This window comes from Hypomesus nipponensis, chromosome 25 (assembly GCF_054491055.1).
Source record: "Hypomesus nipponensis isolate SF chromosome 25, ASM5449105v1, whole genome shotgun sequence".
Taxonomy (NCBI): Eukaryota; Metazoa; Chordata; class Actinopteri; order Osmeriformes; family Osmeridae; genus Hypomesus; species Hypomesus nipponensis.
The window spans coordinates 2900331-2926500 of record NC_140385.1 but is presented as its reverse complement, the minus strand read 5'-3'; the positions used below and the strand labels follow the sequence as shown (position 1 = coordinate 2926500).

The 26170-nt window shown below is 49.1% G+C and overlaps 4 protein-coding genes across 9 annotated transcripts in view; 1 reads left to right on the top strand and 3 right to left on the bottom strand.

Moving 5' to 3' along the window:
- The window catches only part of LOC146221776 (phosphatidylinositol-binding clathrin assembly protein), a 30966-nt gene extending 28268 nt beyond the window's left edge, over nt 1-2698 (bottom strand). For 2 of the 6 annotated variants that reach the window (XM_084690962.1, XM_084690960.1), the window contains exon 1: nt 1409-2696. In XM_084690962.1, coding sequence (XP_084547088.1) covers nt 1409-1538 — 130 coding nt within the window. In that variant the 5' untranslated portion in view covers nt 1539-2696. Of the gene's footprint in view, nt 1-1408 lie in introns of all 6 variants that reach the window. The other 4 variants (XM_084690964.1, XM_084690959.1, XM_084690961.1 and 1 more) reach the window with 4 other exon arrangements.
- Nucleotides 2699-9317: 6619 nt separating this feature from the next.
- On the bottom strand, nt 9318-12868 carry LOC146221775 (ras-related protein Rab-38). The gene is made up of 4 exons (XM_084690965.1): nt 12199-12868; nt 11232-11362; nt 10827-10976; nt 9318-10076 (listed from the first exon to the last, which is right to left on the bottom strand). Exons 1-4 carry the CDS (start codon nt 12389-12391, stop codon nt 9852-9854), a joined length of 699 nt encoding a protein of 232 aa, XP_084547091.1. The 5' UTR covers nt 12392-12868; the 3' UTR covers nt 9318-9851.
- Nucleotides 12869-14895: 2027 nt separating this feature from the next.
- On the top strand, nt 14896-17723 carry rab39bb (RAB39B, member RAS oncogene family b). The gene is made up of 3 exons (XM_084691343.1): nt 14896-15405; nt 17051-17231; nt 17340-17723. Exons 1-3 carry the CDS (start codon nt 15191-15193, stop codon nt 17583-17585), a joined length of 642 nt encoding a protein of 213 aa, XP_084547469.1. The 5' UTR covers nt 14896-15190; the 3' UTR covers nt 17586-17723.
- A 3296-nt stretch (nt 17724-21019) lies between these two features.
- vbp1 (von Hippel-Lindau binding protein 1) lies at nt 21020-26045 on the bottom strand. Its single transcript, XM_084692015.1, has 6 exons — nt 25888-26045; nt 24732-24856; nt 23772-23838; nt 23405-23503; nt 22424-22562; nt 21020-22132 (listed from the first exon to the last, which is right to left on the bottom strand). The coding sequence occupies exons 1-6, from the start codon at nt 25966-25968 to the stop codon at nt 22053-22055; spliced, it is 591 nt and encodes a 196-aa protein (XP_084548141.1). The 5' UTR covers nt 25969-26045; the 3' UTR covers nt 21020-22052.
- Nucleotides 26046-26170: the final 125 nt, after the last annotated feature.

Here is a 26170-nt window from a genome sequence, read left to right as displayed (position 1 = left end):
CATCATTTATTGTCAGTGTTGGTGCGTGAATGTCAAGACGATACGCGGCTGTGTGTCAGGTCAGCTCCTTCAGCTAAGCTGAGGAGGAGGAGGGGGAGCAAGAGGAGGGGGAAAAGGAGGAGGAGGAAGAGGAGGGGGAGGAGGAGGTGCAGAAGGAGGAGGTGCAGGAGGAGGAGGTGCAGGAGGAGGTGGTGCAGGAGGAGGTGGTGCAGGAGGAGGAGGGAGGGGGAGGTGCAGGAGGAGGAACAGGAAGAGGAGGAGGAGGTGCCGGAGGAGGAGGAGGAAGAGGGGGGCGGAGGTGCAGGAGGAGGAGGTGCAGGACAAGGAGGTGCAGGAGGAGGAGGAGGAAGAGGGGGAGGAGGTGCAGGAGGAGGAGGAGGAGGAGGAAGAGGGTGGAGGAGGTGCAGGAGGAGGAGGAGGTGCAGGAGGTGGAAGAGGAGGTGCAGCAGGAGGAGCAGCGCTTACAGGCTATCGCATCACCATGGTAATAGTGCATCTTGTGCAGTATGAATCGTTTGGCCACACTGCACTAGTAACACCTGTCTCCCTCTCTCTCCTTCCCTCCCCCTTTTTCCTCGCTCTCTCCTGTCTGCCTCCCCCATTTCCCCTTTCACATTCTCCATCTGCCTCTTTCCCCATCTCCCCCTCCCTCTCTTTCCCTGGCCCCCCTCATCATCAGTGATGCCCATGCTCTTCCTGACCTTCAACATTCTCATCATCACCGTGACATCACAGGGGCCAATGCCGTTCCATGAACGACTAGCAAACAGGACAGTTCACGACGACAACAGCAGCACAGCGCAAGTTACCCTTACATCACAGAATGTCACGGACGTCAACGGCGAGGAGAGAAGAAAAAAAAAAACGTTCAAATGCCTCATCCGGCTTTTAACTGTAATGCATGGCTTTGAGTAGGTACACGCGAACACTGACGGTAACTGAAGTTCACAAAGGGAGGAGGGTAATGTAAGTTACTTAAATCAGCCATTAGAATATATACATAGACACAGAGAAAGGGGACGTTAACGTCACTATGCGGAGCGGTATACATTCACCCCCCACCCACCCACCCCGCCGCCAAAGTCAGTCAGTTTGGACCTTGAGGCGTGCTTGCATCACCATCATTATCATCACCATCATCATTATCATCGTGACCAGCGTCAAGACACTTATCAATTCATAAGCGTTATCCACCAGACAGAATCGTTAGCTGGCGGGGGAGGGGAGGAGATTAGGGGATGCACCGTTGCTAGTGAAATTCCTTTGTAGAGTCTGGTAGACAAGCATGACTGACACAGAGTAGCTACACTCACGTAGTCAGTGGGACGGTGGTGGGCAGAGGAAACAATTAGGGTTAAGACGTGAATATCACATTCTCTTATCTTAAAAAAAACAAAAAAGTACTCACAATCAAGGTGTTTCTTTTTCGGCCCGCTGACTTCGTGTGTCGTTGCTTTGCAGACAGCTTTGCTGATCGCTGATCCGGTCACGCTATGCTGAGCAGCAGCGATCCGATCCGTAATAGACTGCCCAGACATCTTTTTTTCTCTCTCGGTGTCGGCTTCAAAACCCAGTATAATTAGCTACCTATCCACCAGATAAACACAACCTGGCGTGACTCAACTGACAAATTGGGCTACTACTCGGCCCGCCTCAAACAGTTCAGTGACAACAACCTGAAAGTGGTTTCGACGTCCCGTCCACAATAATGTTGCAAATGTCTGTTCAATTTGAGTGTAGCTGCTAAAATCCGTGCGCAAACAGAGGAATTCGAAGTCCGTGCGATTCCTTGGCTCGATTAATAAAAATCAATGACAGTTATCTATCTACCTATCTCGTTAATCGTTAGCTGACAGGGTGTTCTTTTGAGTAGAAAAACAACGTACTAACTAGCTACCTAGTAAGCTAGCTTGTGTTAGCTAATGTTTCCGTTGCAGCATTCGAACCAGGAGCAAGTCCCACACTGGAATTTGTAAACATAAATGACAGCTCGCAGACCACAAATGAACATAGCGAGTAGCTAGCAACCTGGATGCCCGTCTGGTCAGCTGGTTAATTAACGAGATAAAAGCCCGCTGGCAAGCTAACCGTGTGCCTCGAACTGAAATCACGGTGTAGCTGGACTAACTATGTCCAGACAGCTAACATTAAGCTGATCCCCCGTTTTGGAGTTCTCAAACTTGCAGTTCCAAAGCCGTTGGATAACTTAACGGGATCAGTTTGTCGTTTCAAAAACTAGCTACCTCGACCACAACAGTCCACTGGTGTAGAGAAACGCATAACGACAGATACCAGTAAAACGACACTGTCAGCTTAGCCTGGCTTCTCAAACTGGGCTCAGGGCTGGTGTCGAGACCGAGACTCGTTGACGAGACAGCAGCAAGCTGCCTAGCTTCTCTTCCTGCTGCTAGCTCGCTAGCGCTCAGCTGACACCGCTCGCTCAGAGGCTAATGTCGTTGGCTGTTTCGATTGGCGACAGTCACGTGCGAGGACAGAATAGAATGATAAGCGTGGAGTCCAATGTGTCCACAGAATTGGCAGTTTATTTGCGTTGATTGTATTTGAAAGGCCAAAATCTCAGAAGCCACGGATCTCTGACACTCCGCACATCGTCGGCTTCTTTCTGTAGATCCTCTGGTTTTCTTGGTTGTGTATCGTAGTAGCTGCTAAACGTTTAGTTGTCCGGGGCCGCCCGCCGGTACTCCTGCTGAGCAAAGACGTAAAAGGATTCCACAAATAGGACTGTCAGGATCTATATTATAATTGCTCAACTCAGATTTCAAATTATGCAAACACTTCACTCTGAAAATCAGTAACCATTTTTATAAAAAACTGCCTTGCGTTTTCCACGTGACTGTCTTATGGTTATGGTGTATTAAAACAAGAGTACCTACGGACTTTGCTCACAGCTTTTCTGCCGGACAAAATGGCAGCGTACAAATCAGCTGATCAGAAAAATGCTTGATTGGACGAGACTGTTGCGAATGTTTAAGGTGGAAATGTGACGATAGTGTTGGAATTTGGAGAACCGGAAACTTCATACTGCCAACGACGTCTGTTTTTACAGCTAAAGCTAAAACACACACCTTCCCAGGTTGTTCGTTTTTAGTTTTTGATTAAACGCTGAATGTTTTGTGACCTCTTGTCAACTCTTTTTTTCTGCTTTAACCTATTTAAGGTCGTATTAAATTATTTCTCAGACGCCGTGTCCTTGATTGACTCTTGGAATATAGAACATCCTGTGCCTTAAATCGTGGAAGCCCCAATACTGAGTGTATATTCAGACATCTAGCGATGAACTGCACTACATTTGGCACTGCGGCTGAGCGTGCATAAAAAACTGACACATTTACGGTTTGTCGTTAAAAGCTGTGGACACAAAAGCCGGTGTTAAGATGTGGTAAACCACCAAACTGTTTTGAAAACAAATACATTCTGTTTAGACTTTCCCATAGGATTAGGGTGCATTGTTTTTCATTCATGTCTTTAACAGGATATTGATCCATTTCATTACGAAACTGATTGGGGTCAGCATTCAATTAATTAACCTTGCTCTTTGGTTTCTAAATGTGTGTTTGTTTGTTTGTGTGTGTGCGTGTGTGTACGCTTTTGTGACGCCTACTCAAAACCACCTTGACTCAAAACCACCTTGACTCATTTCATACGACCCCCCTCGACACACCGTTTACCAGCATCAGACGCGCTCTCCTCTGGCCACCTCGGTTCCGGCCCACTGACTCGCCGACTACGATCCCGCGGAGGCGGAGCAGTGCCGGAGACGAGGAAGAGAGGGGGGGATTCACAGCTGATGAGACATAATGAAGTTCTGACGACCAAGGTCATTCAAAGCACCGTTAATCATGTAGGAGGTTCAGAATGAACAGCAGGTCGGTTGTGGCAACTGTAAAACGCAGTGAGGTCATTCATAGGCAGGTATTAGTGTTTGCAATACAGTAACTGTGTTTATTACCGGCGAAGGACAGGTTATAACACGCCTGTGTCTGTTTCTGCCCAGAGGAAGAGTGGTTCTCGTGGGCAAGGACATGGTTGGAACATTGGTGGCAGAATTGTTTCCTCCCCCTGTACACTGACACATCTGGACTGCTGATATGGTGGAGATGTTTCAGTAGTCACGGACGACATATCTACTGTCTTCCTCTGAATCTACTCCTGATGGGAACAAGCAAGTGAACGAGTGTGTGTGATCCTCTCACTGTGCTTTATTTCAGTGTTCCTGTCTTGAATGTGGTGTAAAGTCTGAAATATTCCAAAAGCCAAAATAAAGAGATATCCTTACTTAATATAGCAGTAAAACATATTACAATTATTTATATTTCACATAGGCAATTCACCAAACACATTGATTCAAACATTGTTGCCACCTCTCCTGTACAAATTGTTGGTCGATACCGCTATCTTGCGGTCAAACGGCAGAGCTATTTCCATGGAAACTAGATGTGAGCCTGTAGTCCATGGCAACAAGCAGCGACGCACCAGGCACATTCTAACCGCCTTGACAATTTCCTTCGTAAACATCGGACTGTCAATCAATCTGTTCACATAAATGTGAGATGTACTTTATTTATCATACCTACACCACACACCTGCCTGAGAGAGAAAGAGAGAGAAAGAGAGAAAGAGAGAAAGAGAGAAAGAGAGAAAGAGAGAAAGAGAGAAAGAGAGAAAGAGAGACAAAGAGAAAGAGAGAAAGAGAGACAAAGAGAAAGAGAGAAAGAGAGAAAGACAGACAAAGAGAAAGAGAGAAAGAGAGAAAGAGAGAAAGAGAGAAAGAGAGAAAGAGAGAAAGAGAGAAAGAAAGAAAGAGAGAAAGAGAGACTAAGAGAAAGAGAGAGAGAGACAAAGAGAAAGAGAGAAAGAGAGAAAGAGAGAAAGAGAGAAAGAAAGAAAGAGAGAAAGAGAGACAAAGAGAAAGAGAGAAAGAGAGACAAAGAGAAAGAGAGAAAGAGAGAAAGAGAGAAAGAAAGAAAGAAAGAAAGAAAAAGAGAAAGAGGGTAGGGCAGTTGAAACCTCTTATCGCCTACCATTTTTAATTTACATATTTGTATGTATTCTTGTTTCTTCTTTTTACATAGGCTACACATATTTAACTTTTAATGTTTTAGTCATATTTGTTCAATTGTATTTAGTTGTATTATTATAATAATTATTACTATTGTAACTATTGTTATTATTGCTATTATTTATACTTATGGTTACAAACTTATCATAACTAATATATTTAGATATATTCAGAGAGATAGAGAGAGAGGGGGGGGGTGAGAGAGAGAGGGGGGTGGGTGAGAGAGAGAGAGATAGAGGGAGAGAGAGAGGGAGGTGAGAGAGAAGGAAAAAAGAGGGAGGGGAGAGAGAGAACAAGTCCATGCAGCTGTGAAGCTGTTGTCTAGTACTAATTAATGATTAATTGATGTTTGTCTTTTATAAAAGTATCCTTATTGTCGTAAAAAATATTATTTGTAAATGATATGTGTTTAGAATGTGTAACCTCCGCCATATCTTTATCACGTGTGTTCTGAAGTGACTGGATAAGCACTGTCAACAGAGGAGGTTCTAATAGACTGAGGCATCGGTCTCTTTACATTGATTCTCACCACTCCAGACAGTCTCTTGAAATGTTCTGCTTTGTGTAGTTCTTTTATTCTCAGCGCCGCATGCACTCTCAACAAACTCCTTCTTTTGAACAGTTCTTGAGCGTCACTGCTCCCGACAGTCTCCTTCTTTATATGTTCTTTGATTCACATCACTCCAGACAGACTCCTTCTTTATATGTTCTTTGATTCACATCACTCCAGACAGACTCCTTCTTTATATGTTCTTTGATTCACATCACTCCAGGCAGACTCCTTCTTTATATGTTCTTGGATTCACATCACTCCAGACAGACTCCTTCTTTATATGTTCTTTGATTCACATCACTCCAGACAGACTCCTTCTTTATATGTTCTTTGATTCACATCACTCCAGGCAGACTCCTTCTTTATATGTTCTTTGATTCACATCACTCCAGACAGACTCCTTCTTTATATGTTCTTTGATTCACATCACTCCAGAGAGACTCTCAGACTCCGGGCCCACTGTGACGGGCTGACAGCAGCCGACACAGATGTAACGCAGGACGCACAGGTACACGCTTCCTGATATGCCGACGGTCAGAGCCAATAGGAGAAGGCCCAGGGAGGAAGTCTGGGACGCGGCCAACTGCATGATGGGAAACGTGTCGCTGTATGTTTGACTGCCCGGGAGAGGAAGGTCTTCTGCGTTTTGGGCTGGAGGGGAGAGGGGGGCGAGGGAGAGGAGAGGCGGGTGTGAGATGGGGGGGGGGGGCGTGGGAGAGGGGGGCATGGGAGAGGGGGGCATGGGAGAGGGGGCGTGGAGAGGGGGGCGTGAGAGAGGAGAGGGGGATGTGGGAGAGGAGAGGGGGCGGTGAGAGAGGAGAGGGGGGTGTGGGAGAGAAGAGGGGGGCGTAGGAGAGGAGAGGGGGGCGTGGGAGAGGAGAGGGGGGTGTGGGAGAGGAGAGGGGGCGTAGGAGAGGAGAGGGGGGCGTGGGAGAGGAGAGGGGGGTGTGGGAGAGTAGAGGGGGGCGTGAAACACCAAGGCAGTGAAGAGTAGAGGAGAGAGGAGGATGGAGGAGAGAGAGGCAGTAGAGAAGATATGGTGGACCTTGGAGAGGTTTGGGATGAAGGGAAAGGATGGTGGAGGAGGAGGGGTAAATGATGGAGGGGAATGGTGGTGGAGGAGGGGTAGGAGGGATGAACAAATCCACAAGGGCGGGAAGCATGAGGAAGAGATAGAGGAAAAAGAGGGGGTTGACAGGTGGTGGAGGTGTGAGGGGTGGAAGGAGAACAGGAAGGGGAAGGAAGAGGGGAACAGATGAGAATTGAATAGACATGAGGAGCAGAAGAGGTGAAATATTGATTCATTGATTCATAAATGAGGAAATTGAGCGGAAAAGACGGGGTGCTATTACAACGGAGGAATTTATAGCACCAACATATCACCCGGTAATAAGGGCAAGAACATGTCGAAGAACAACGTCATAACTTGGCGTTAAAACCCCAATTCGTTGAGTGCCTCACATAAAAAACAAGTAAGTATATTTAATGGTATAATAATCTAATAAAGCCTAATAGCCTCTTAGAATTTAAGGGACTAAAACACTGACAGACATGCGGGCACAACAGAATTCTTCTTTAACATGTGACACCGCAACGGCGAGCATTATTCCTGAAACCAAAATAAATCATATAAAAGACATAAAGTTCCAATTAGAATCTTTTTCAACTTCATAAGGTTGTACTCCCTTAAAATCACACACATCTTGGGGAGGAAAATACGTTCTACAGCTCGAAAACTTTACAGAGGGTTCTATTTTTACAAATGGTTTTTACTCAGTTTTTCAGTGTAGGTTTGCTTAGCCTTGAATAAGGATATCATTCGTAAATATCAATAAAAAAATATTGATTTTATTCTCTTCCATATGTAGCATCTGTATTTAAGAGCATTCTGGTGATCTAAACTGTTTTTCAATGGTGTGTACTCACGTGTACCGAATGGTAAAACGATCAGAATCATGAACAACTCCACTTCTGCAGAAAGCATTTTTGTTGGCAACACTTTGCCTAGGGAAAACACCAACTAAGAAAGAACCGGCGTTAATACGGTTGGTAATGGTTGGTTCCGATTCCAAGGTGCACTTACAAATTTTGCAAGTAGCTGATGCGTATCTTTTAGTAGTCTTAACTTAACCCCATCGTCACTGGTTACTGTCACTTCGCCAAGAACACACAATAGGTTTGTTCAAATGAATTATTATTAGGCTGGTAGGTTTGATGTGCGTTTACTAATGCGTACAGTTTGTTTGCACGTGACTATACTGATCTATACTCAAATCACGGATCAAAAGACGTAGGCTACGGTTTAGAATATCGCACGAGCTTCAAGCTACAACGGTCCTTCATTCAAAATATTTTCTAGCAGTTTCCCTGTGGCCAGTTACCAAAACATTTTAAATAGACAAGAGAGCCCGCCCCTTTCTCCCTGTGCACCTCTTTCTCTCTCCGACGTTTTTGCAGTACCCAGATCACGTGGACAGACCCCCCTCCCCTCACTGTATTCCCCAGATGTTTAATTGCACCTAGCAAGAATAATGCAAAGCATGCGTGGGGTAGAGAAAAAGAAGGGAGGGGTGAAGAAAGAGGGTGGTGGTGGTGTGGTGGAGGGAGGGAGGGAGGGAGGGAGGGAGGGAGGGAGGGAGGGAGGGAGGGAGGGAGGGAGGGAGGGAGGGAGGGAGGGAGGGAGGGAGGGAGGGAGGGAGGGAGGGAGGGAGGGAGGGAGGGAGGGAGGGAGGGAGGGAGGGAGGGAGGGAGGGAGGAGGAGGAGTACCCACAGGAGCCCATCTGTGTCTTTGTGTTCAGACAACTAACGACAATTAAGTCTTTACATGTCACAATGTAGGCTCAAATTGAATGGCATGCAACAGTGCTGCCTCCGAAATGACAGAGAGGAAGAGAGGGGGGTATAGAGGAAGAGAGGGGGTACAGAGGAAGAGAGGGGGTAGAGAGGAAGAGAGGGGGTAGAGAGGAAGAGAGGGGGGTAGAGAGGAAGAGAGGGAGGTAGAGAGGAAGAGAGGGGGTAGAGAGGAAGAGAGGGGGTAGAGAGGAAGAGAGGGAAGGTAGAGAGGAAGAGAGGGAAGGAAGAGAGGAAGAGGGAGAGGAAAGCTGGAAAGGAGAGAATGGAGTGAGGGGAGGAGAGCGGAGGAAAAGAGGAGAGAAAACGAGGAGAGAGGTAGAGATGAGAGAGGAGAGCGGTGCAGGAGAGGAGAGGGGAGGGGAGGCGAGAGGGGAGAGGGGAGAGGGGAGAGGGGAGAGGGGAGGGGGGAGGGGGGAGGGGGGAGGGGAGGGTGAGGGGAGGGGAGGGGAGGGGGGAGGAGGGGAGGGGAGGGGAGGGGGGAGGAGAGGAGAGGAGAGGGAAAGGAGAGGAGAGGAGAGGAGAGGAGAGGAGAGGAGAAGAAAGGAGGAGGGAAGGAGAGGAGAGAGGGGAGAGCACTTACACGGCTGTAGACAGAGAATCATTAGCATGTTCATTTAACAATTTCCCTAGAGCACGATTAGTGTATGCTGTTTCTGACGATACACCTCCAGTCAACACACACACACACACCTGCAGGCACATTCTCACCAACACGCACACACACCGCTGTCAATAATGGACATGAATAATCAATCACACACACTCTCTCACTCCATCGCACACACATTCACGCTGGCCCATGCCTGGGCTAATAATAAAATGAGCGCTCGTTCTAAAAAGGTCATTTAATTAAAGAATGTGTGTCTTCACACACATCATGTTAGATGTGGTCTTTACAGTCGGTGTACCAATAAGGGGGTTCCTCAGCCTTCGGTTCCATAACAACCAACAGCAGAGGCTCAGTGTGGATGATGTGATTGGTCGGTGGGACCCCTTGTTGTTACAATCCTTAAACAGTACATGGGGTCTATTTGATTCCACTCAATGGTTACCACTTGCAATGCTGTCCCAGTGGTTGAATAGCACAAGGTGAGTCAAAACAAGGGCACCCCATGGTTATTGGACGGTGGGGATTGATGTTCACGCAAAGCTTCATGCGTGCAGTGTCTCATGTTCAGAATTAGACAGTGAAGCAAAACATGATTGTTTAGGGTTTGTTTGTTTTGGACTAGGTCAGAGGGGTGGAGTTGTTGCTTTCACACCACTGGAAGGGAGATATGGAGCCGGCAATTTAACACCTCGCTGCTTTCACACTGTTGCTGTTGAAGCTGGCAACACACACACACACGCAAACGCACACACAGTCAGTCAGACAGGTCTTTGCGTGTATGTGTGGGTTTGGAGCAGCCCCCCCCTCCACCGCAGCTGCCCATCCTCCTCTCCCTCATGTCGTAGTCGAAGCGCGGCAGGACCAGGACACCGCCGTCCAGTTCCCCCACGCCCGGGGCCGGGGTTCCGGAATGCTCGTCCTCCAATGACATGATGTGCTCCACCAGGCACATGATGGCCGAGTCGATGTTGGTGTTGTCCTGGTAATGGGGGGGGGGAGGAGAGGGGAGGCAGAGAGGGGGGGGGGGGGCAGAAAGGAGGATAAGGAGGGGCAGAGAGGAGGGTAAGGAGGGGCAGAGAGGAGGGTAAGTGGAGGAGAAGAGAGCAAGAGGGGGGTGGGTAGAAAGGAGGGGGGTGGGGTAGAAAGGAGGGGGTTGGGGTAGAAAGGAGGGGGGTGGGGTGGGAAGAAGGGGGGTGGGGTGGGGTGGAAAGGAGGGGGGTGGGGTGGGAAGAAGGGGGGTGGGGTGGGGTGGAAAGGAGGGGGGTGGGGTGGGAAGGAGGGGGGTGGGGCGGAAAGACAGAAGATGAACAGAAAAGCAGGGGTTGTCCCCGGAAGGACAGAGAGAGGAGAGTGATGCAGGGCCAGGGAGGAGTGTGAGGGGGTGACAAGAGAGGGGGAGGGAGGGAGGTATAATAACAATATTTACATACCAGGAGCACGCTCTGTTAGACTCTTCCTGCTCCAAGCAGGAAGCAGCACATAATCTTCACACACTTCAACCCTCCTCCTTACCACAGCCACACACAACACACACATAACCACACACGTAAAGAAAACCACATATGAACGCACACTATCCATAGATACACACACAAGCAAGTAAAAAAAAAAAACTGCCAAGCACACACAAACACACTCACTACCACGTTGAGAAAATCACACAACTTCACCACACACACACACACACCTACACACACACAGACTTGACCCCTGGCCCATTGAGCCTCACCTTGGCGGAGGTCTCGTACCAGCCTACGAAGCCGTGGTCCTGGGTGAAGTTCTCCAACCTGGGCAGCTTGGAGCACAGGCCCTGGCGCGCCTGGTCACACTTGTTAGCCAGCAACACTGCCGGCACAGGGCGACCGTTGCCAAGGGCAACCTTGGAACAGGCGGGAAAGGGTAAACAACAACAGCAGGATCCTCTCCACTCCCTCTATGTCTCGTTTAATATATCCCTCCATCCCTCCATCCATCCATCCATCTCTCATTCCATTCCTCCCCCTCCATCCATCATCCATCCCCCCCTCTCCTTCCTTCCTCCCTCCCTCCCCCCTCCCCCTCTCCTTCCTTCCTCCCTCCCTCCCCCCCCCCCCCCCGCCCCTGTCCTTCCTTCCTCCACCCTCCTTCATCTTACCTTTGAGTCTAGATCTCCTTTCCACTTGAGGACTGCCTGGAAGGTGGATGCTCTGGTCATGTCGAACACCACCAGCGCCCCCACCGCCTCTCTGTAGTAAACCCGCGTCATGTTGCCATAGCGCTCCTGGCCTGGGACAAAAACAGCAGCAAACCATAGCAACAAACAATAACCAAACACTCAACCACACAAATTTCGGATCAATATGTTGTATTGGAAATATTACATTTGTGTGACAGAAAGAGAAGGAAAGAGAGAGAGAAAGAAGGTGTGTGTGTGTGTGTGTGTGTGTTAAAGAGAGAGACTGTGTGTGTGTGTGTGTAGGTGTGTGTGTGTGTGTTTTCATCCTGGAACCTAACTTCCCTCACATGATCCTAATATTCAAACCATGAGCATGAGACCACACACTAACAAGCCTCACACACACACTCACACACACACACACACACACACACGTTTCTTCAAGAGTCACACATGTTCGTCTCGCTATTTTAGCGAGTCCTGGGAAGAGGGCCTGATTCAATCTTTAAAAGACAGAGAGTGACAGAGAGTAAATATGTGACTGAGACTAACAGAGGGGGGGAGGATGGATAGAAAATAGACTAAATGTGAGAGGAAGACAAAGGAATAGAATGTCTCTCCAACATTCTGAAGGAAATGTAATTATCCTGCAGCCAGTAGAAATAGCGAGGAGAGAGAAAAGAAAAGAGTGTCGAAACAACAGTAATCTACATTTTCTGACAGGCTTCCTTTCTGTCGTTTAGAAAGAAAAATAAATGAATGACACTGCAATCTCTACAATGACGGGGAGGTTACCAAAATGATGTCATTCTCACTATAAAACACACTTTGAACATCTTAAAGTTTGAGTGTGCTCGTGTGTGTGTGTGTGTGTGTGTGTGTGTGTGTGTGTGTGTGTGTGTGTGTGTGTGTGTGTGTGTGTGTGTGTGTAGCCTAGATACGTTACCCGCTATGTCCCAAAGTTGTAGCCTCACCACCGTCTGGTGGTCCCAGTTCAACACTTTGAGAGCGAAGTCTACTCCAATGGTCGCTCGATAATGCTGAGAAAACACTTGATGCACGTAACGTTTTATAATCGATGTTTTCCCAACCCCCAAGTCACCGATTACCAAAACCTTGAGCAAGCGTTCCTGCTGCATCGTCAAAAAAAAAAAAAATTCGGGGGAATGACGATTCTGTGTCCGTAAGTGAAGAAAAAGCACGAGGATTCTAGACAGTTGTAGTCTAGACCGTAGTCATCTGAAAATGAGAAGTAGGCTATATTCTAAGATGACTGGAAAAAACGATGGAAAACAAAAGACCGAAAAATAGAATCCATGATCTGGTGTTGAACAAAATGAATGAACTGCTGACCGTCCCAACATTCAAACGTTGGCTTCACAGAAACACGCCAAAGTCTAAAATAACCCTTTAAACCCTATAATAATAAAAACATATATGCTATTTTAGAAATGACAGTAGCAGTTTCACGAGTTGGTTATATAAACATACTCAGCCACCAAAACCTAGGCTACAATAGTGTAAAAAACAGAACTTCAATGGTGCTGTCACCACAGTCATCAACTGTCAAACAACTGTCGGGTTAAACAGCCAACTTGCTGGCGGTCAGTGTTGTGAATACTTCTGGTTCTCCCTCTCTCCCTCTCTCTCTCTCTCTCTCTCTCTCTCTCTCTCTCTCTCTCTCTCTCTCTTTTTCTCTCTTTGGCACGTCAGCTGTTTGCACAAACTGCGACCACACCCCTTCGCAGATAACCTTATGTAAATAAATTACATATCGACGCCACTCTGCCTCGCGCTCCGTGCCAGTCCGTTCAAAGTTAGCGAGAACGAGAACAGAATAAAAGTAAAACTACAAATACCATCAGCGCCTGGCCTACTTCCGTATCAGCGCATTTAGGGAATGGGGCAATGCAACCCGTACAGTCTCCGTTGCGCACACTTACATTGAACTATGTGGCCTGAAGTTAAAAGCATGTTAAAAGCTGGCTTTTGTCCTCACCAAGTTTGGTGAAAGTGGAGGGTTTTACCTTCACAGCCTATAGCTTCGACCATGATAGACGAAGCACATCAACTTATGTCTGCTTGGTTTATCATTACGGCTATGCAATAGGCCTTCCGAGGCTATTTCTTCTGGGATCGCTGATGAGCAAAAGTTGGTAGTTTGGCCTAATAAGCCGAAATCGAGGGACGCCGCCTGCGAGGGTTGTGTTGAGGGGCTGGGGGAACACGGGTAGTGTGGGGCGGCGCAGTGTTTTCCTCTGCACGTTAAGGCGGAGCATTACGGTAATGGTGCTGATGCGGGATGAGTCAGGCGATGCGATGCTGCCTCTGCTCGCTGCCATTTCATCACCAAGACCTGCCTAACACACCGCGGCCTGCAAAGAAAACGGAATAAAAATAATCTCTTGAAATCCGATCACCTTAGTTACGGTTGAGGTTGAGGAAGTGAAAGAAACGTCAGGTGATTGTGGTAGGAAGCGAGCGGTATAGGTTCGCTTTTGCACCTGTTCTGTGGAACTGTTTTTGTACCAACTGTTAGAGAGGCCTAGCTGTTATATAGACATCATCACGACGACCTCGGAGTAATTTGAGGGGACTGGATAGCCAGACTAGAGGTTTCTGCATCCCAGTAGGTCGTTTTTAAGGCCTACACGGTTTGTTTTCGACAGAGGACTTTCATGCAATGGAGCCGTCATCTTGGTCCTGAACGGCGCTAACGAAAAACGTAGGTTGAAATCATTACATAGTTGCGTGTCACCGTCTGTTAAAAGGCCCACGCTTATTAAGCATGTACTGTGTTTATAAAGAGAGTAACAGCTATGGCCAAATGTAGCCTGTAGTAAATTACAACACTGGGATGACCAGACCTAGTCCATAGTAGGCCTCATAGGCAGTTCTCAAGAGAAACGCATCGTTTTGAATCAGGATGTTGGCTGTTTATTTGACTCCATGCGCACTGACTATGGCTGAACTGTATATTCCCACGAACAAAACACAAAAACAATTCCATCTGAAAGACATGTCAAAGCGAGAAGGCCTATGCCGTTATATCCGGTATGAGGCAATAACTACGGTGGGGGCGGGGGGGCTATTCACCGGGGATCCGGTCACGGTAATGTTTGCATACCAACCAGTTTGTGTAATCCCTCCCACCCCGGGTGAGTTAGCGAGAGAGAGGGGGGGGGGGGGGGCAGCTGGCCACGTGCCCCCAAATCTAGCCTATTGATTATGTGGAAAAGGGATGTTGATTATTGTTATTGATTGGTACTACGTTTTGGTTGAGTTAATACGTAGGCTAATTTCCATGACTTGAGGCACAGCTTTTGACTTGAAGGCATTCTGTCAAATCACGGGCCAGTATTGCCTATGTCGCTGATTTTGAATAATGAGTCAATATTTACCAAGATTACCATCCCAAATATCAGCAAAGACAACCCTTTACAACCCCATAGCTACATATCAACATAGTTTACACGATTAAGTGAATTAGAAGTGACTATAAGCGGATTGCCCCCGCACATGCTCCTAATTGCATTTTTCTGAATATAAGAGTGTAAGATGCAGATATAGGGCGGTCTGAACCAGAATATGGATAAGACTGTTTAACAAGCGCAAACCTTGTTTTTTTTCCTTCAGTGCCTTCTCGATGCGCGATCAGCGACAGAGGCCACAAAGAATATCGGTTGTTCTTTTTTCCTTTTCTCCCTCGTTTGCATTCACGAGCTGCGCCCTGCTCGGAAGCAGAGCGGTTCGGTGCAGGAAGGGGGGAGGTTGTTCTCAGCAAGCAGCAGTCGTATACTAGTCCAGGCTCCACCGGAGGAGGGGGGGGGGGGGCGAAAAGTCATAATCTTGCCCCCTGGAAGTACTGTTGTAACTGGTCTTTGCACTGTGTGTGGGCGTGTGCGTGCGTGAATGAACAGACGATTCTTTAGTCAGTCATGGAGGCGATATGGCTGTATCAGTTCCGCCTGATCGTCATTGGAGACTCGACGGTGGGGAAATCGTGTCTGATTCGCCGGTTCACGGAGGGTCGCTTCGCCCAGGTGTCAGACCCTACGGTCGGCGTGGATTTCTTTTCGCGCCTTGTGGAGATCGAGCCGGGGAAACGCATCAAACTACAGATCTGGGACACCGCGGGCCAGGAGCGTTTCAGGTACTTGGCCAGTGTGTGTGTGTGTGTGTGTGTGTGTGTGTGTGTGCTACAGCCGCTGCCAGTGTCAGTAGACTCTCGAGTCCACCGTACCTCACGGTGAAACTGTTTGTCTTTTATATCCCCGCGAGATAAACAGACCTTTGTTATCTTATATAGGCTTCATATTTTTTGAGGATATTGTAAAAATGATTGTTCAAAATGGCACAGTTTCCTGGCATAGTTTCGGTTTTGTTTGCATCTGTAAGACCATGTTTGACTCCGTTTGACATTCACACGTGTCCTGTTACGCAGAGGGCATGACACTTCCTAGTCATCTTCAACGCATCTGCTTTCATCGTTCCCTTTTCATTCTGTATCTTATATTTTCTGTCTGTCTTTCTCCCTAACTCATTCATGGCCGTAGCCAGCTACAGTAATTATTTTGTAAAAAAAAAAAAATTGCCTATTTTCATATAATAACAATTAGTGATTTATAACTGCACAATTACAAAACGTCACATCTGTGTGTGCCTGGCAGCTATCCTCCCACCAATACACACGCACGCACACACACACACACACGCACACACACACACACACACACGCACACACACACGCACACACTGTCTCTCTTCATCCAAATTACGTAAAACCACTTGTTGCAAAACTGACAGTAATCAATAAGACAGCAATGCCTATCTGAGAACCAACCAGGCAGCCTCGACTACTGTGTGCATGACAAGTAAAAGGTTATGTAAAAAATAAGATAAGTTATTGCTATGAATCTTTCATTAAAAACATTAACTAGAATGACAATGTTGAGACAGTAGTTCATGCAGCATGTCACTTATTTGAATAGTGCCCAAGCAAGGCTATAGCTGGCTTGAGGCTACGAGAGATAACTAGCTAGTTAACATGTAGGCCTAAAAACAAGAAATTGGCTAGGCTGAGAGTTGGTTTTCTCTAGTGAAATTCAGAAATAATTACTAAGTGTCTGTCCTTTCACATTTTGACGAGTGCACAGATTTAAAAACAAATACACAGATAAATCTCACGACAATGTGAATTGAAAGTAGTTTTTTTGGTGGCTGAAACAGTGTTTACGTACAGAAGGAACGGATGTTCCTCCATATTTATGCAAGCTGGTCAAAGCCTGCATGAGCCACAAAAAGCTACTTTGATCTACAACAAAAAAGTGGAAGCTACTCAACAATCCCTCAAGGACATCTGTTACTTCAAATCGTATACACCTATGGCCTTCAGAATGACTTTAGCTTGAAAAGCTCTAAAAATCTCCTTTGAAAGAAAAGGATTCTGGTTCTCGGTAATTCCTGGTTCTCCTCCCTCCTCCTGTTCACCTCACCCCCCCTTCCAATCTCATCCCGTCTGTCTGTTTCCTCCCCTCATCCTTCTCCTCTCTCTAGTCAGAGGAGTCTGCTCGGAAACTGCAGTCAAATGATGAAGTCGTAACCTATTACTCTGTGAAATGTACCGTGTCTCTCTTGTCGCTCCCTCCCCCCCTCCCTTCCTCTCTGATCCCCGGATGCCCTTTCTTCTCCTCCTTCTCCATCCCTCTCTTCTTCCACCCATGCCCCCCTCCTCTCTCCCCTTTCTCTTTCATTCTTCCCTCACCTTCTCCTCCCTTCCTCCCTCCCTCACACACCAGGTCCATCACCAGAGCCTACTACCGTAACTCGGTGGGCGGACTCCTCCTCTTCGACATCACCAACCGCCGCTCCTTCCAGAATGTCCACGATTGGCTGGAGGAGGCCAGGAGCCACGTCCAGCCACACAGCATCGTCTTCCTATTGGTCGGACACAAGTGTGACCTGGAGGCCCAACGTCAGGTGAGAGACGCTCTGGGTCGAGACGTCTTGACAGTTTGTGTGGTCACTGGTTCTGAATGTAAACACTCACAACCTGCATCATCCCGACGGACAATCTCGGTTTCCCAGGTGACCAAACAGGAAGCGGAGAAGCTGGCGGTGGCCCACGGCATGCGCTACGTGGAGACCTCGGCCCGCGATGCCATCAACGTGGAGCACGCCTTCACGGAGCTCACCAGGGACATCTTCCAGCTGGTCCGCTCCGGCGACATCACCATCCAGGAGGGCTGGGAGGGTGTGAAGAGTGGCTTCGTGCCCAACGTCGTCCACTCCTCTGAGGAGGTCACCAAGAGCGACCGCAGGTGTCTCTGCTGATTGGTTCAGAGGAGTGTCTGCCGCCCGAGCGGATCCCTCTCCTCCCCCTGATGTCCCCCTGGCTCCGTCTCCCCCGCCCTCCCACGCCCTCACCCACGCCCTCCCACGCCCTCACCCCCTGCTCCGCCCTCCCACGCCCTCACCCCCTGCTCCGCCCTCCCACGCCCTCACCCCCTGCTCCGCCCTCCCACGCTCTCACCCACGCCCTCCCACGCCCTCACCCCCTGCTCCGCCCTCCCACGCCCTCACCCCCTGCTCCGCCCTCCCACGCCCTCACCCCCTGCTCCGCCCTCCCACGCCCTCACCCCCTGCTCCGCCCTCCCACGCCCTCACCCCCTGCTCCGCCCTCCCACGCCCTCACCCCCTGCTCCGCCCTCCCCCGCCCTCACCCCCTGCTCCGCCCTCCCACGCCCTCACCCCCTGCTCCGCCCTCCCACGCCCTCACCCCCTGCTCCGCCCTCCCACGCCCTCACCCCCTGCTCCGCCCTCCCACGCCCTCACCCCCTGCTCCGCCCTCCCACGCCCTCACCCCCTGCTCCGCCCTCCCACGCCCTCACCCCCTGCTCCGCCCTCCCACGCCCTCACCCCCTGCTCCGCCCTCCCACGCCCTCACCCCCTGCTCCGCTGTAGGAGATCTGTTGGGTCTGGAGATGCTGGGCTCGATGTTGGTGGACGGGAGAGATCTCCGGAGAGACTCGGCTGATGGGCATCACTGGTCCCTCCCTCCCTCTCTCTCTCTCTCTGGTCTCCCCAGGCCCTGGTCTCCCTCTCCCCTCTATCACTCCTCCTATCTCCTCACCTCCTCTCTCCTCACCCCCTCCACCCCTCTTACCTCTCGTCTCATCTCCTCACCTCCTCTCCTCACTCCCTCTCAATCCCCCTTCCTATCTCCTCACCTCCTCTCTCCTCACCCCCGATATGCAGTCCTGATAAACGACCAGTGGACATAATGACCACAAATAATCTGCACTGAATCCAGAGTGACCCCTCCTCCTCCCTCTAGAACCTCCCATCTTCTCCTGGTATCTGCCCCTGCTGCCACACACGCACACACACACGTTGAAGCCCTAAAGTACTGTCTCCACAGCCTCTGCCCTGGACAAAGGAGCCCCTGTCATTTAAGGTGGACTCACAGAGGATACAGCTCCCAAATCCCAGTCCTTTGTCCTCTGTACAGCCCCAGTCCACCTTAACCACAGCCCTGCTTGTGTACACGGCCCTGAGAGAGAGGACGTGTTCCCAGCCTCCCGAATGTTCCGGAACCTTTCAAATGTTCCCGAACGTTCCAGAACTTTTCGGGACGGAGGACAACGTTCCGCAGGCGACGGGACGCCCTCTCGAAGAGACTGCGCTACCCACAATCCCTTGCACGCGCGGAAATGACACTCCACCTGCGATGGCGCTTGACAACAGTGCGTTAGCGACTATGAAACCTAGTGGGGACGTTTGGTTCGAACCAAGATGGACGCTGATGAAGGTAGTACAGCAAGCTGTGTTGGTGATGGGGTGGATGGTGATTGTACTGTCCTGTATAGTAACACTGGAGTTAGACCGCACTGGATATCTCACCTAAGAACTTGTGGGTAGGGGTGGGAGAGTGGAGGGAGGCTGGGAGAGAGGAGGGGAGATGGGTAGGGGCGGAGTGGAGTGGGAGAGGAGGGGAGGTGGGTAAAAGTGAGATGTAAAAATTGTTTTACATCTTTTGCAACACAGTCTCACCTGACTTAAAGGAAATGAAGTATACTTGTTGAAACTATAACCCAGTTTATAATAGTTAGGTGAAACGTTGTCTAGGAGGAGCCTTAGCGACATGACTCTTTCTCTGAGTGGACGACTGGGTTACGGTTTGACAAACCAAAGAAAGGTTTGGCGTCGGCCATTTTGAGGATGATATGAAAGATAACAGGCCCGCTGGAGGAGGTTGTGTTCTGTTTTTGTCGATTCAAAAAGGGACCGCTGTCATAGAGGTGGTTAAGACATTCTGAGAATGCACCCAGAGTGAGGGCTTCGCCTCATTCCGTAACGGAACCTTGGACAGATGGTGTTCCGTCTGTGGAACCCGGAACACCCCCCCCCCCCTCTCACCCCCAGAGAACAATGACATTTCGATTCAATAAGTTCCTCTAACCTCCCTCTGTCCCCCACAATCTCCCTCTGTAACTACCCCCGCCCCCCATCACAGAACTCTGAAGATAACAAGCTTGCTCTAAATCTCACATAACTCCGACACCAACAGGCCAACCCCCTCCTGGGTCACTGATTGGTCAGTGGGAGTTTTTCACCCCGTGGCTCCTCGACCTATCGGATGAGCCTTTGTACAGCACCAACTTGGACATCTCGTCGTTCTCCAGCATCTCTGCTCACTTCCTCTTCAGACTGTGACAGAGACCCTGTAAAGCCAAGAGAAGCTCTGAGAGAACTCTCTTTCTCTCTCTCTGTGTCTCTCTCTCCCTCTGTGTCTCTCTCTCTGTCTCTCTCTCGGCGGTTGGTTAACGCATCACAACCCGACCCGCCCACATCCCAAACTCCGCCTGCGACAGGAGCCTAGTGGGAGGTGTTTTTTTTTGGGGGGGGGGGAGTGGGCGGACATTGAAAAGCTCGTCTCCTCGGTCCCCTCTCCCACGTCCCTCCTCACGTCCTCTCTCCTAGCCTCCGTGGCAGACGCCGTCGTGGGTTGAGCTCGGCCTAGGAGGCAAGGAGAGAGGGCGCGAGGAACCGAGAGACTGTCTCTTCTCTCTTAGCCTGTACTATACCATGTAACTGTCCACCCGTGGGCGCAGCTCTCCCTGTGCCACCTATCTATCGACAGAAATGAAAACATACTAAAAAATGAATAAAAATGTGACTGGTAAAGCCTGGTTGTCCGGGTGTCTCTCTTGCGATGCGGCAGGATCCTGCGGTGCTGGTCACCTAGGTCAGAGGACTTCAACCCCTGGACCCCCGGGGCCCATTCTTCTGCAGGTTCTAGAACAGGGTTCTCCAACCCTGGTCCTCGAGGGCCGCTGTCCTGCACGTTTTAGATGTTTCCCTGCTCCAACACACCCGATTCAAATGAATGGGTTGTTATCTAGTTATGCAGAAGCCTGCAAACGACCGTATATTTGAATCGGGTGTGTTGGAGCAGGGAAATATCTCAAACGTGCAGGACAGGGGGTACTTGAGGACCAGGGTTGAGAACCACTGTTCCAGACGTTTCCCTGCTCCAACAGGCCCGATTCAAATGAATGGGTTATTATCAAGCTCTGTGGAAGCCTGGTAACGATCATTCATTTTTTCCCAGGTGTGCTGGAGCAGGGAAACATCTAGAACACGCAGGAAAGAGGGTCCTGAGGACCAGGCTTGAAGATCACTTGCTGTAGGGCCCCAGTCACCCTGCACCGCCACGTATGACCACAAGGTGGCAGTGTGCAACAGAAAGTCATAAAAACACAGACTTGCAGACTAACATTCACGTTTATTATTTGAGCAGTTGACCGTTTATGCTTTCGTCTGCCGTGACAGTTCATGACCCAGCGCTGACGAAACACCACCAAGTGCCTCAATCGTCGAGTCGTCTCCATCCCCATTCAGTGTTTAGTGGAGACACAAAGACAGCCATGTTGGACAAGCAGACATTAGAAACAGGAGGAGGGAAGTAGGCATTGGGAAAGGGGGAGAGAGAGAGAGAGAGAGACAGAGAGAGAGACAGAGACAGAGAGAGAGAGAGAGAGAGAGAGAGAGAGAGAGAGAACACTCAGAACTGTAGAATGAGAACTTCTGTTCGGAAACCATTGTCGTCAGGGAAACCCAGGTGGGCCGGGACGGTCTGTGACATCACCCCCCCCCCCCAAAAAAAGCTCTTATGACATCACAGGAGCTTGTCAGCAGGCTGGGCTGTGGATGACATCATCCTCTTCGTGACAGCCCCGACTCCAGAGAAGAGGATGATGGGAACAACACAAACCCACCGAGCAGTCCCAAACAGGTGGGCCGAACACACACCGTACAAAAATACAAGTAACAAAACTGAGAGATGGAACAGGAAACCTGTGAGGAGATGAGGGTAAGGAGGAAGAGCTGGAAGACATGACTACAAACCTTAGATTACCGGGGTGGTAAAACCACCTAAATAGATATACTGAATCATAAAAATAATACAAAAAAAAGAACTGCCTCGTAAACATTTGTTTCGTTTTACTTGAAAAAATACTTTAAAAAGTAACAAATCAATAGATATGGTTAGTTGCTATGAGGGGGGTGGAGGGGGGGTGGCAGCTTAGAGGGGACTTAAGAGTGTGTGTGTGTGTGTGTGGGGGGGTGGTGTACTTGATTAGGGGAAGGGGGAACAGAGTTTGGAGGGGACTGAAGAGGGTGTGTGTGTGTGTGTGTGTGTGTGTGTGTGTGTGTGTGTGTGTGTGTGTGTGTGTGTGTGTGAGAGAGAGAGAGAGAGGGGCGGAGTGACGTGAGGGGAAGGGGAGCAGCTTTGCATTAAGACTTGTCAGTGACAGACTTGAGGAGGTTGTCTTTGCTGCGTCTCTTCACGTCCCAGTTGTAGACTCTGGCCATGTCTGGACAGCAGGTTAGGGAGCACCACAGCAGCCAAGGACAACAGAAGGACAGACAACAGGAGAGAACAGAGGAGGAGACGCCCAACAAGAGGGACTTTGGCTCCCTGCCTCCCTCCCTCCCTCACTAGCAGCATGCTACATACAGTCAGAGGGTGATCTGAACCACACACACACACTCCAGGGTGGAGCAGACCTCGTGTAGCTAGTCTCCATCTTCTAGCTTGCAGACCAGTGAGCCACGAGCAAGACAAGCAGTCCCCAGACGGCCCCGGTGTCTGGGCGGAAGGATACTGACTTCGGTGGTGGTGAACTGGTCTCGTAGGAAGTCCAGGTCGTCCTCTAGGGAGTCCAGGTTCCGAGATGCGGTGGCCAGGTTCTTCTCCAGCAGGGCCTGGGCGTCGTCGATGTCGTACTCCAGCATGACGTTAGCCTGGGGGGGCAGGGGAGAGAAGGAGAGAGAGGAGGCGAGAAAGGGGAGAAAGAGAGCAAAGGAGAGAGGGGGCAGGGGAGAGAAGGAGAGAGAGGAGGGGAGAGAAGGAGAGAGGAGGGGAGAAAAGAGGGAGAGAGGGGAGAAAGAGAGAAGAGGAGAGAGGGGGCAGGGGAGAGAAGGAGAGAGGAGGGGAGAGAGGGGAGAAAGAGAGAAGAGGAGAGAGGGGGCAGGGGAGAGAAGGAGAGAGAGAGAAGGGAAGAGAGGACAGGAGAGAGGGGGGAGAGAGGAGAGAGAGGGCAGGAGACAGATAGGGGAGGTATCAGTCTTACAACCATCGCAAGAAGAAGTGTGTCAACAGGATTCATGGAGCAGAAGTTGGTCTATAACCATCCCCCACTCCTCAGGGACCCCCTGTCCTGCACGTTTTAGATGTTTCCCTGCTCCAACACACCTGATTCAAATGAATGGGTCGTTATCTAGTTATGAAGAAGCCTGTTAACGACCATTTATTTGAATCAGGGGGTCCCTGAAGACCAGGGTTGAAGACTTCTGGCCTACGTTATTTGCAACACTATTTAAGTAATCCATACAGTTGTGGGGCTCAAATAAATTCTGAATTTCAATGTGATTACATACACAATAAAATACACGATTTCCTTGCTTGTTTCATGGTGGGGCTAACACAATTATAGGTGTGGCTGTTGAAAAAAATAAGTAAAAATTCTAGTAAAAAAAAAAAAAAAAAAAACGTTTTGACTTTTTCATTGGCCCCCGGGGACACTTAATTTGGATCCCTGCACACACACCCTCCCTCCCCGAGACACAAACAAACACACACTCACCCCCAGCCACAGGCACACTTTGTCTGTGGGCGGGACCGAGGCCTTGCAATACACGTTGTCAGCCAATAGGAAATGTGTCTCCATTGGATCTGTGGTCTCCTAGGAAACAAGTGGAAGGGAGGAGAGAGAGGAGGGTGAGAGAAGGGGGTTCCGAAAGGGAGAGAAGGTAAGAGGGAGGGTGGATACGGACAGGGAGAGCGGGGTGAGAGAGAGAGACAGAGAGAGAGCGAGAGACAGAGGGGGGGGGGACATGGTAGGAAACAAGGGAGAGGACACCGAATTGTTAAGTCTTGACACCCAACTATGGTGACGTCACATGACTGGTTATTCGAGACGAGATCAGCAGACTACCGGAAGATGTCTGTACCTTCTTCTTCTGCATGTGTCTGAGGATCTCTAGGGTCTGCTTGATCTGAGGAATCTGGCTCTTCAGCCTGCGAGGGAGGGGGACGTCAAACAGGAAGTAAAACACCGCGTCTACCACATCTCACTTCGACGGTTCCATAAAACCATTCCAGTAATCACACAGATACATTGCTCAGCCAACGTACCTTGGAAGATCATTTGCAAAGTTTATAGTTCACAACGTATTCAGGGTCCTGGCTAGGTTTTGTGCTATAGCAACTGTACAAGAACTTTAGTTTCAACATTTTCCCACAGTAAAAACATGTGTAGTTGTGTTTAGTAAATACAGCCCGTTCCTCTGCTCACTGAGACACTGTTTGGCCAACACACAGATCCAAGATCTTCTGCTGGGCTATTTTCCACGCACAGCGTGTTCGTAGCTACAAAAGCCTGCTAAGTGAACAGAGAGGCCGGAGTAAAGATGGCCACCACTGGCTCCTACCTACATTACATTAAAATTGATTCATTTAGCATCAGACGATTTTATCCAAAGCAACTTCCAAGAGAGAGCTTTACAAAAGTGCATTGGTCACTGACCATTACGAGAAAACATTGCGGGTAGCCAAAACATGAAGCATACATCGTGAAAAAACAAATAAGTGCCAAAGGAAAGAACCATAAGAGCATGTAGTTAAACAAGTTACAATTAAACAACATAGACCTCAAAAAGTGCAAGGGTTTACCTGTAAAATTGCAAGCAACTAACATTTAGTCATTTAGCAGACACTCTTATCCAGAGCGACTTACAGTAAAGTACAGGGACATTCCCCTCGAGGCAAGTAGGGTTTGACAACTTTATTTGACACGACGAGGAATCGATCCGGCAACCTTCTGATTACTAGGCCGACTCCCTCACCTCTCAGCCATCAGCCATCTGACTCCCTTAGTATACCATAATAATATAGTTCAGTAATCTAGTTACCTGAGCTTCTTCTGGGCCAGGTTCAGTTCCATGTACTTGTACTTCTGATACTGCTCGTCTAGCTTCCTCAACACCGCGTCTGCCGTGTCGTTCCCAGGCTGCTTCATAAACGACTCCACGTCCTCCTGAGGCACCAACGAAGAAGAGAGAGAGAGAGAGAGAGAGAGAGAGAGAGAGAGACAATCACAGACACTGCAAGCCAGGCACAACTGGAGCCAAGAGGTTGCCACGACAAATACGTCGTATCATAGAGTATCGAAACCCTATCGAAGTTACACTGGGTGTTTTAGCTGTTTGTGTCCCAGTTGTAGGCGTGGTAACTGGGATAGGAAACCCAAAGCAGTGTTTTGCTCTTCATAAGGGATCATTGAATCTGTCCAGCTTGTGGGCTTTGTAAGAAGGACTCCATGTTAGACACCACTTTCACAGGTTTTCGCTTGCCACGCACCTGTACAGGGTTAACCTACCAGGAACTGAAACCCCGGCCCTTTAAATCAGTAGGCCTAAACCATGATCCTCAGGGCTAATTTATTGTCATGTTTTAGACATGTCCTTACGCCAACACACTTGATTCAGATGAATGGTCATTGTCAAGCTTCTATTCAATGCATTTAATTGCTAACAAAGCAGGATTTGTCATTCCTTGAAGGAACGGGTAATACGAATATAGCGAGCTAGGCACCAGGTGTACCTGGCAAGCACAGAAGAGGGGCCGAGTTAAAACAGTGGGCGTGTGTCACTTGGTGACTGAGCAAGTTAGCTAAAGCTAGCCATCCGTCAAGAAACGAGATCAATTTGACAACTAAGCGTGTTCGTTTTTGTAACGATAACGTTTAGGCACTGTAAATGTTCTGAATATCTCAAGAAAATAGCAGACTGGTATGCTAGTGTGCTTACCAGCTAACGGATGTTTCCTAAAACACCGCTGGCTAGCTAGCGCAACGACCTACAGTAGACTATGCATTTCCTTACATGGAAGAGGACCGTTAGCTTGGCACTGACAGGTAGCTACAAGTTAGCTAGCTAGCAATGCTGGCTTGTTGTGTTACAACCATGACAGACCAAAGAAGCGCCCATAAACACTGCATTATTCAATCGGCAACCTCATGCTGTTGTTAGCAAGTAGTATGATGTACGCTATTTTGTTTTTACGCACCACAAAAATAGCTTCGGGAATTCCCAGGTGTTTTTTCTTTGTAGACTGTACGGCATTGCTGTTCTCTGTGGTGGTCGCCATGTTGAAAAGAACCAACTCCTTCCTCCGTACGCAAATTCTAGCGTCACTTCATGCGTGGTGCGTCAGCGAAGGTCTGGACAATGAGTAGATGGACTTAAAGCCCACGTCATAGACGCTCAGTACTCTTTCGGACGCGGTGAACCAAAACGTTCATACTACTTTACTCTTTCTGCTCATCTTTAACTCTCGCTCTGCTCTCCGC

Bases quoted from the DNA above. Each gene is read 5' to 3' on its own strand.
- LOC146221775 (XM_084690965.1), bottom strand. From the start codon at position 12,391: ATGCAGCAGGAACGCTTGCTCAAGGTTTTGGTAATCGGTGACTTGGGG. The intron at 11,363-12,198 runs GTAACGTATCTA...TTTTTGTCCCAG, and splicing joins ACAACTTTGGGACATAGCGG to GCCAGGAGCGCTATGGCAAC. The intron at 10,077-10,826 runs GTGAGGCTCAAT...CCCCATTACCAG, and splicing joins GGTACGAGACCTCCGCCAAG to GACAACACCAACATCGACTC.
- rab39bb (XM_084691343.1), top strand. From the start codon at position 15,191: ATGGAGGCGATATGGCTGTATCAGTTCCGCCTGATCGTCATTGGAGAC. The intron at 15,406-17,050 runs GTACTTGGCCAG...CTCACACACCAG, and splicing joins GCGGGCCAGGAGCGTTTCAG to GTCCATCACCAGAGCCTACT. The intron at 17,232-17,339 runs GTGAGAGACGCT...TCGGTTTCCCAG, and splicing joins ACCTGGAGGCCCAACGTCAG to GTGACCAAACAGGAAGCGGA.
- vbp1 (XM_084692015.1), bottom strand. From the start codon at position 25,968: ATGGCGACCACCACAGAGAACAGCAATGCCGTACAGTCTACAAAGAAA. The intron at 23,504-23,771 runs GTACAGACATCT...CTTGTTTCCTAG, and splicing joins GACACATGCAGAAGAAGAAG to GAGACCACAGATCCAATGGA. The intron at 22,133-22,423 runs GTATCCTTCCGC...CCTGCTGTCCAG, and splicing joins GTTCACCACCACCGAAGTCA to ACATGGCCAGAGTCTACAAC.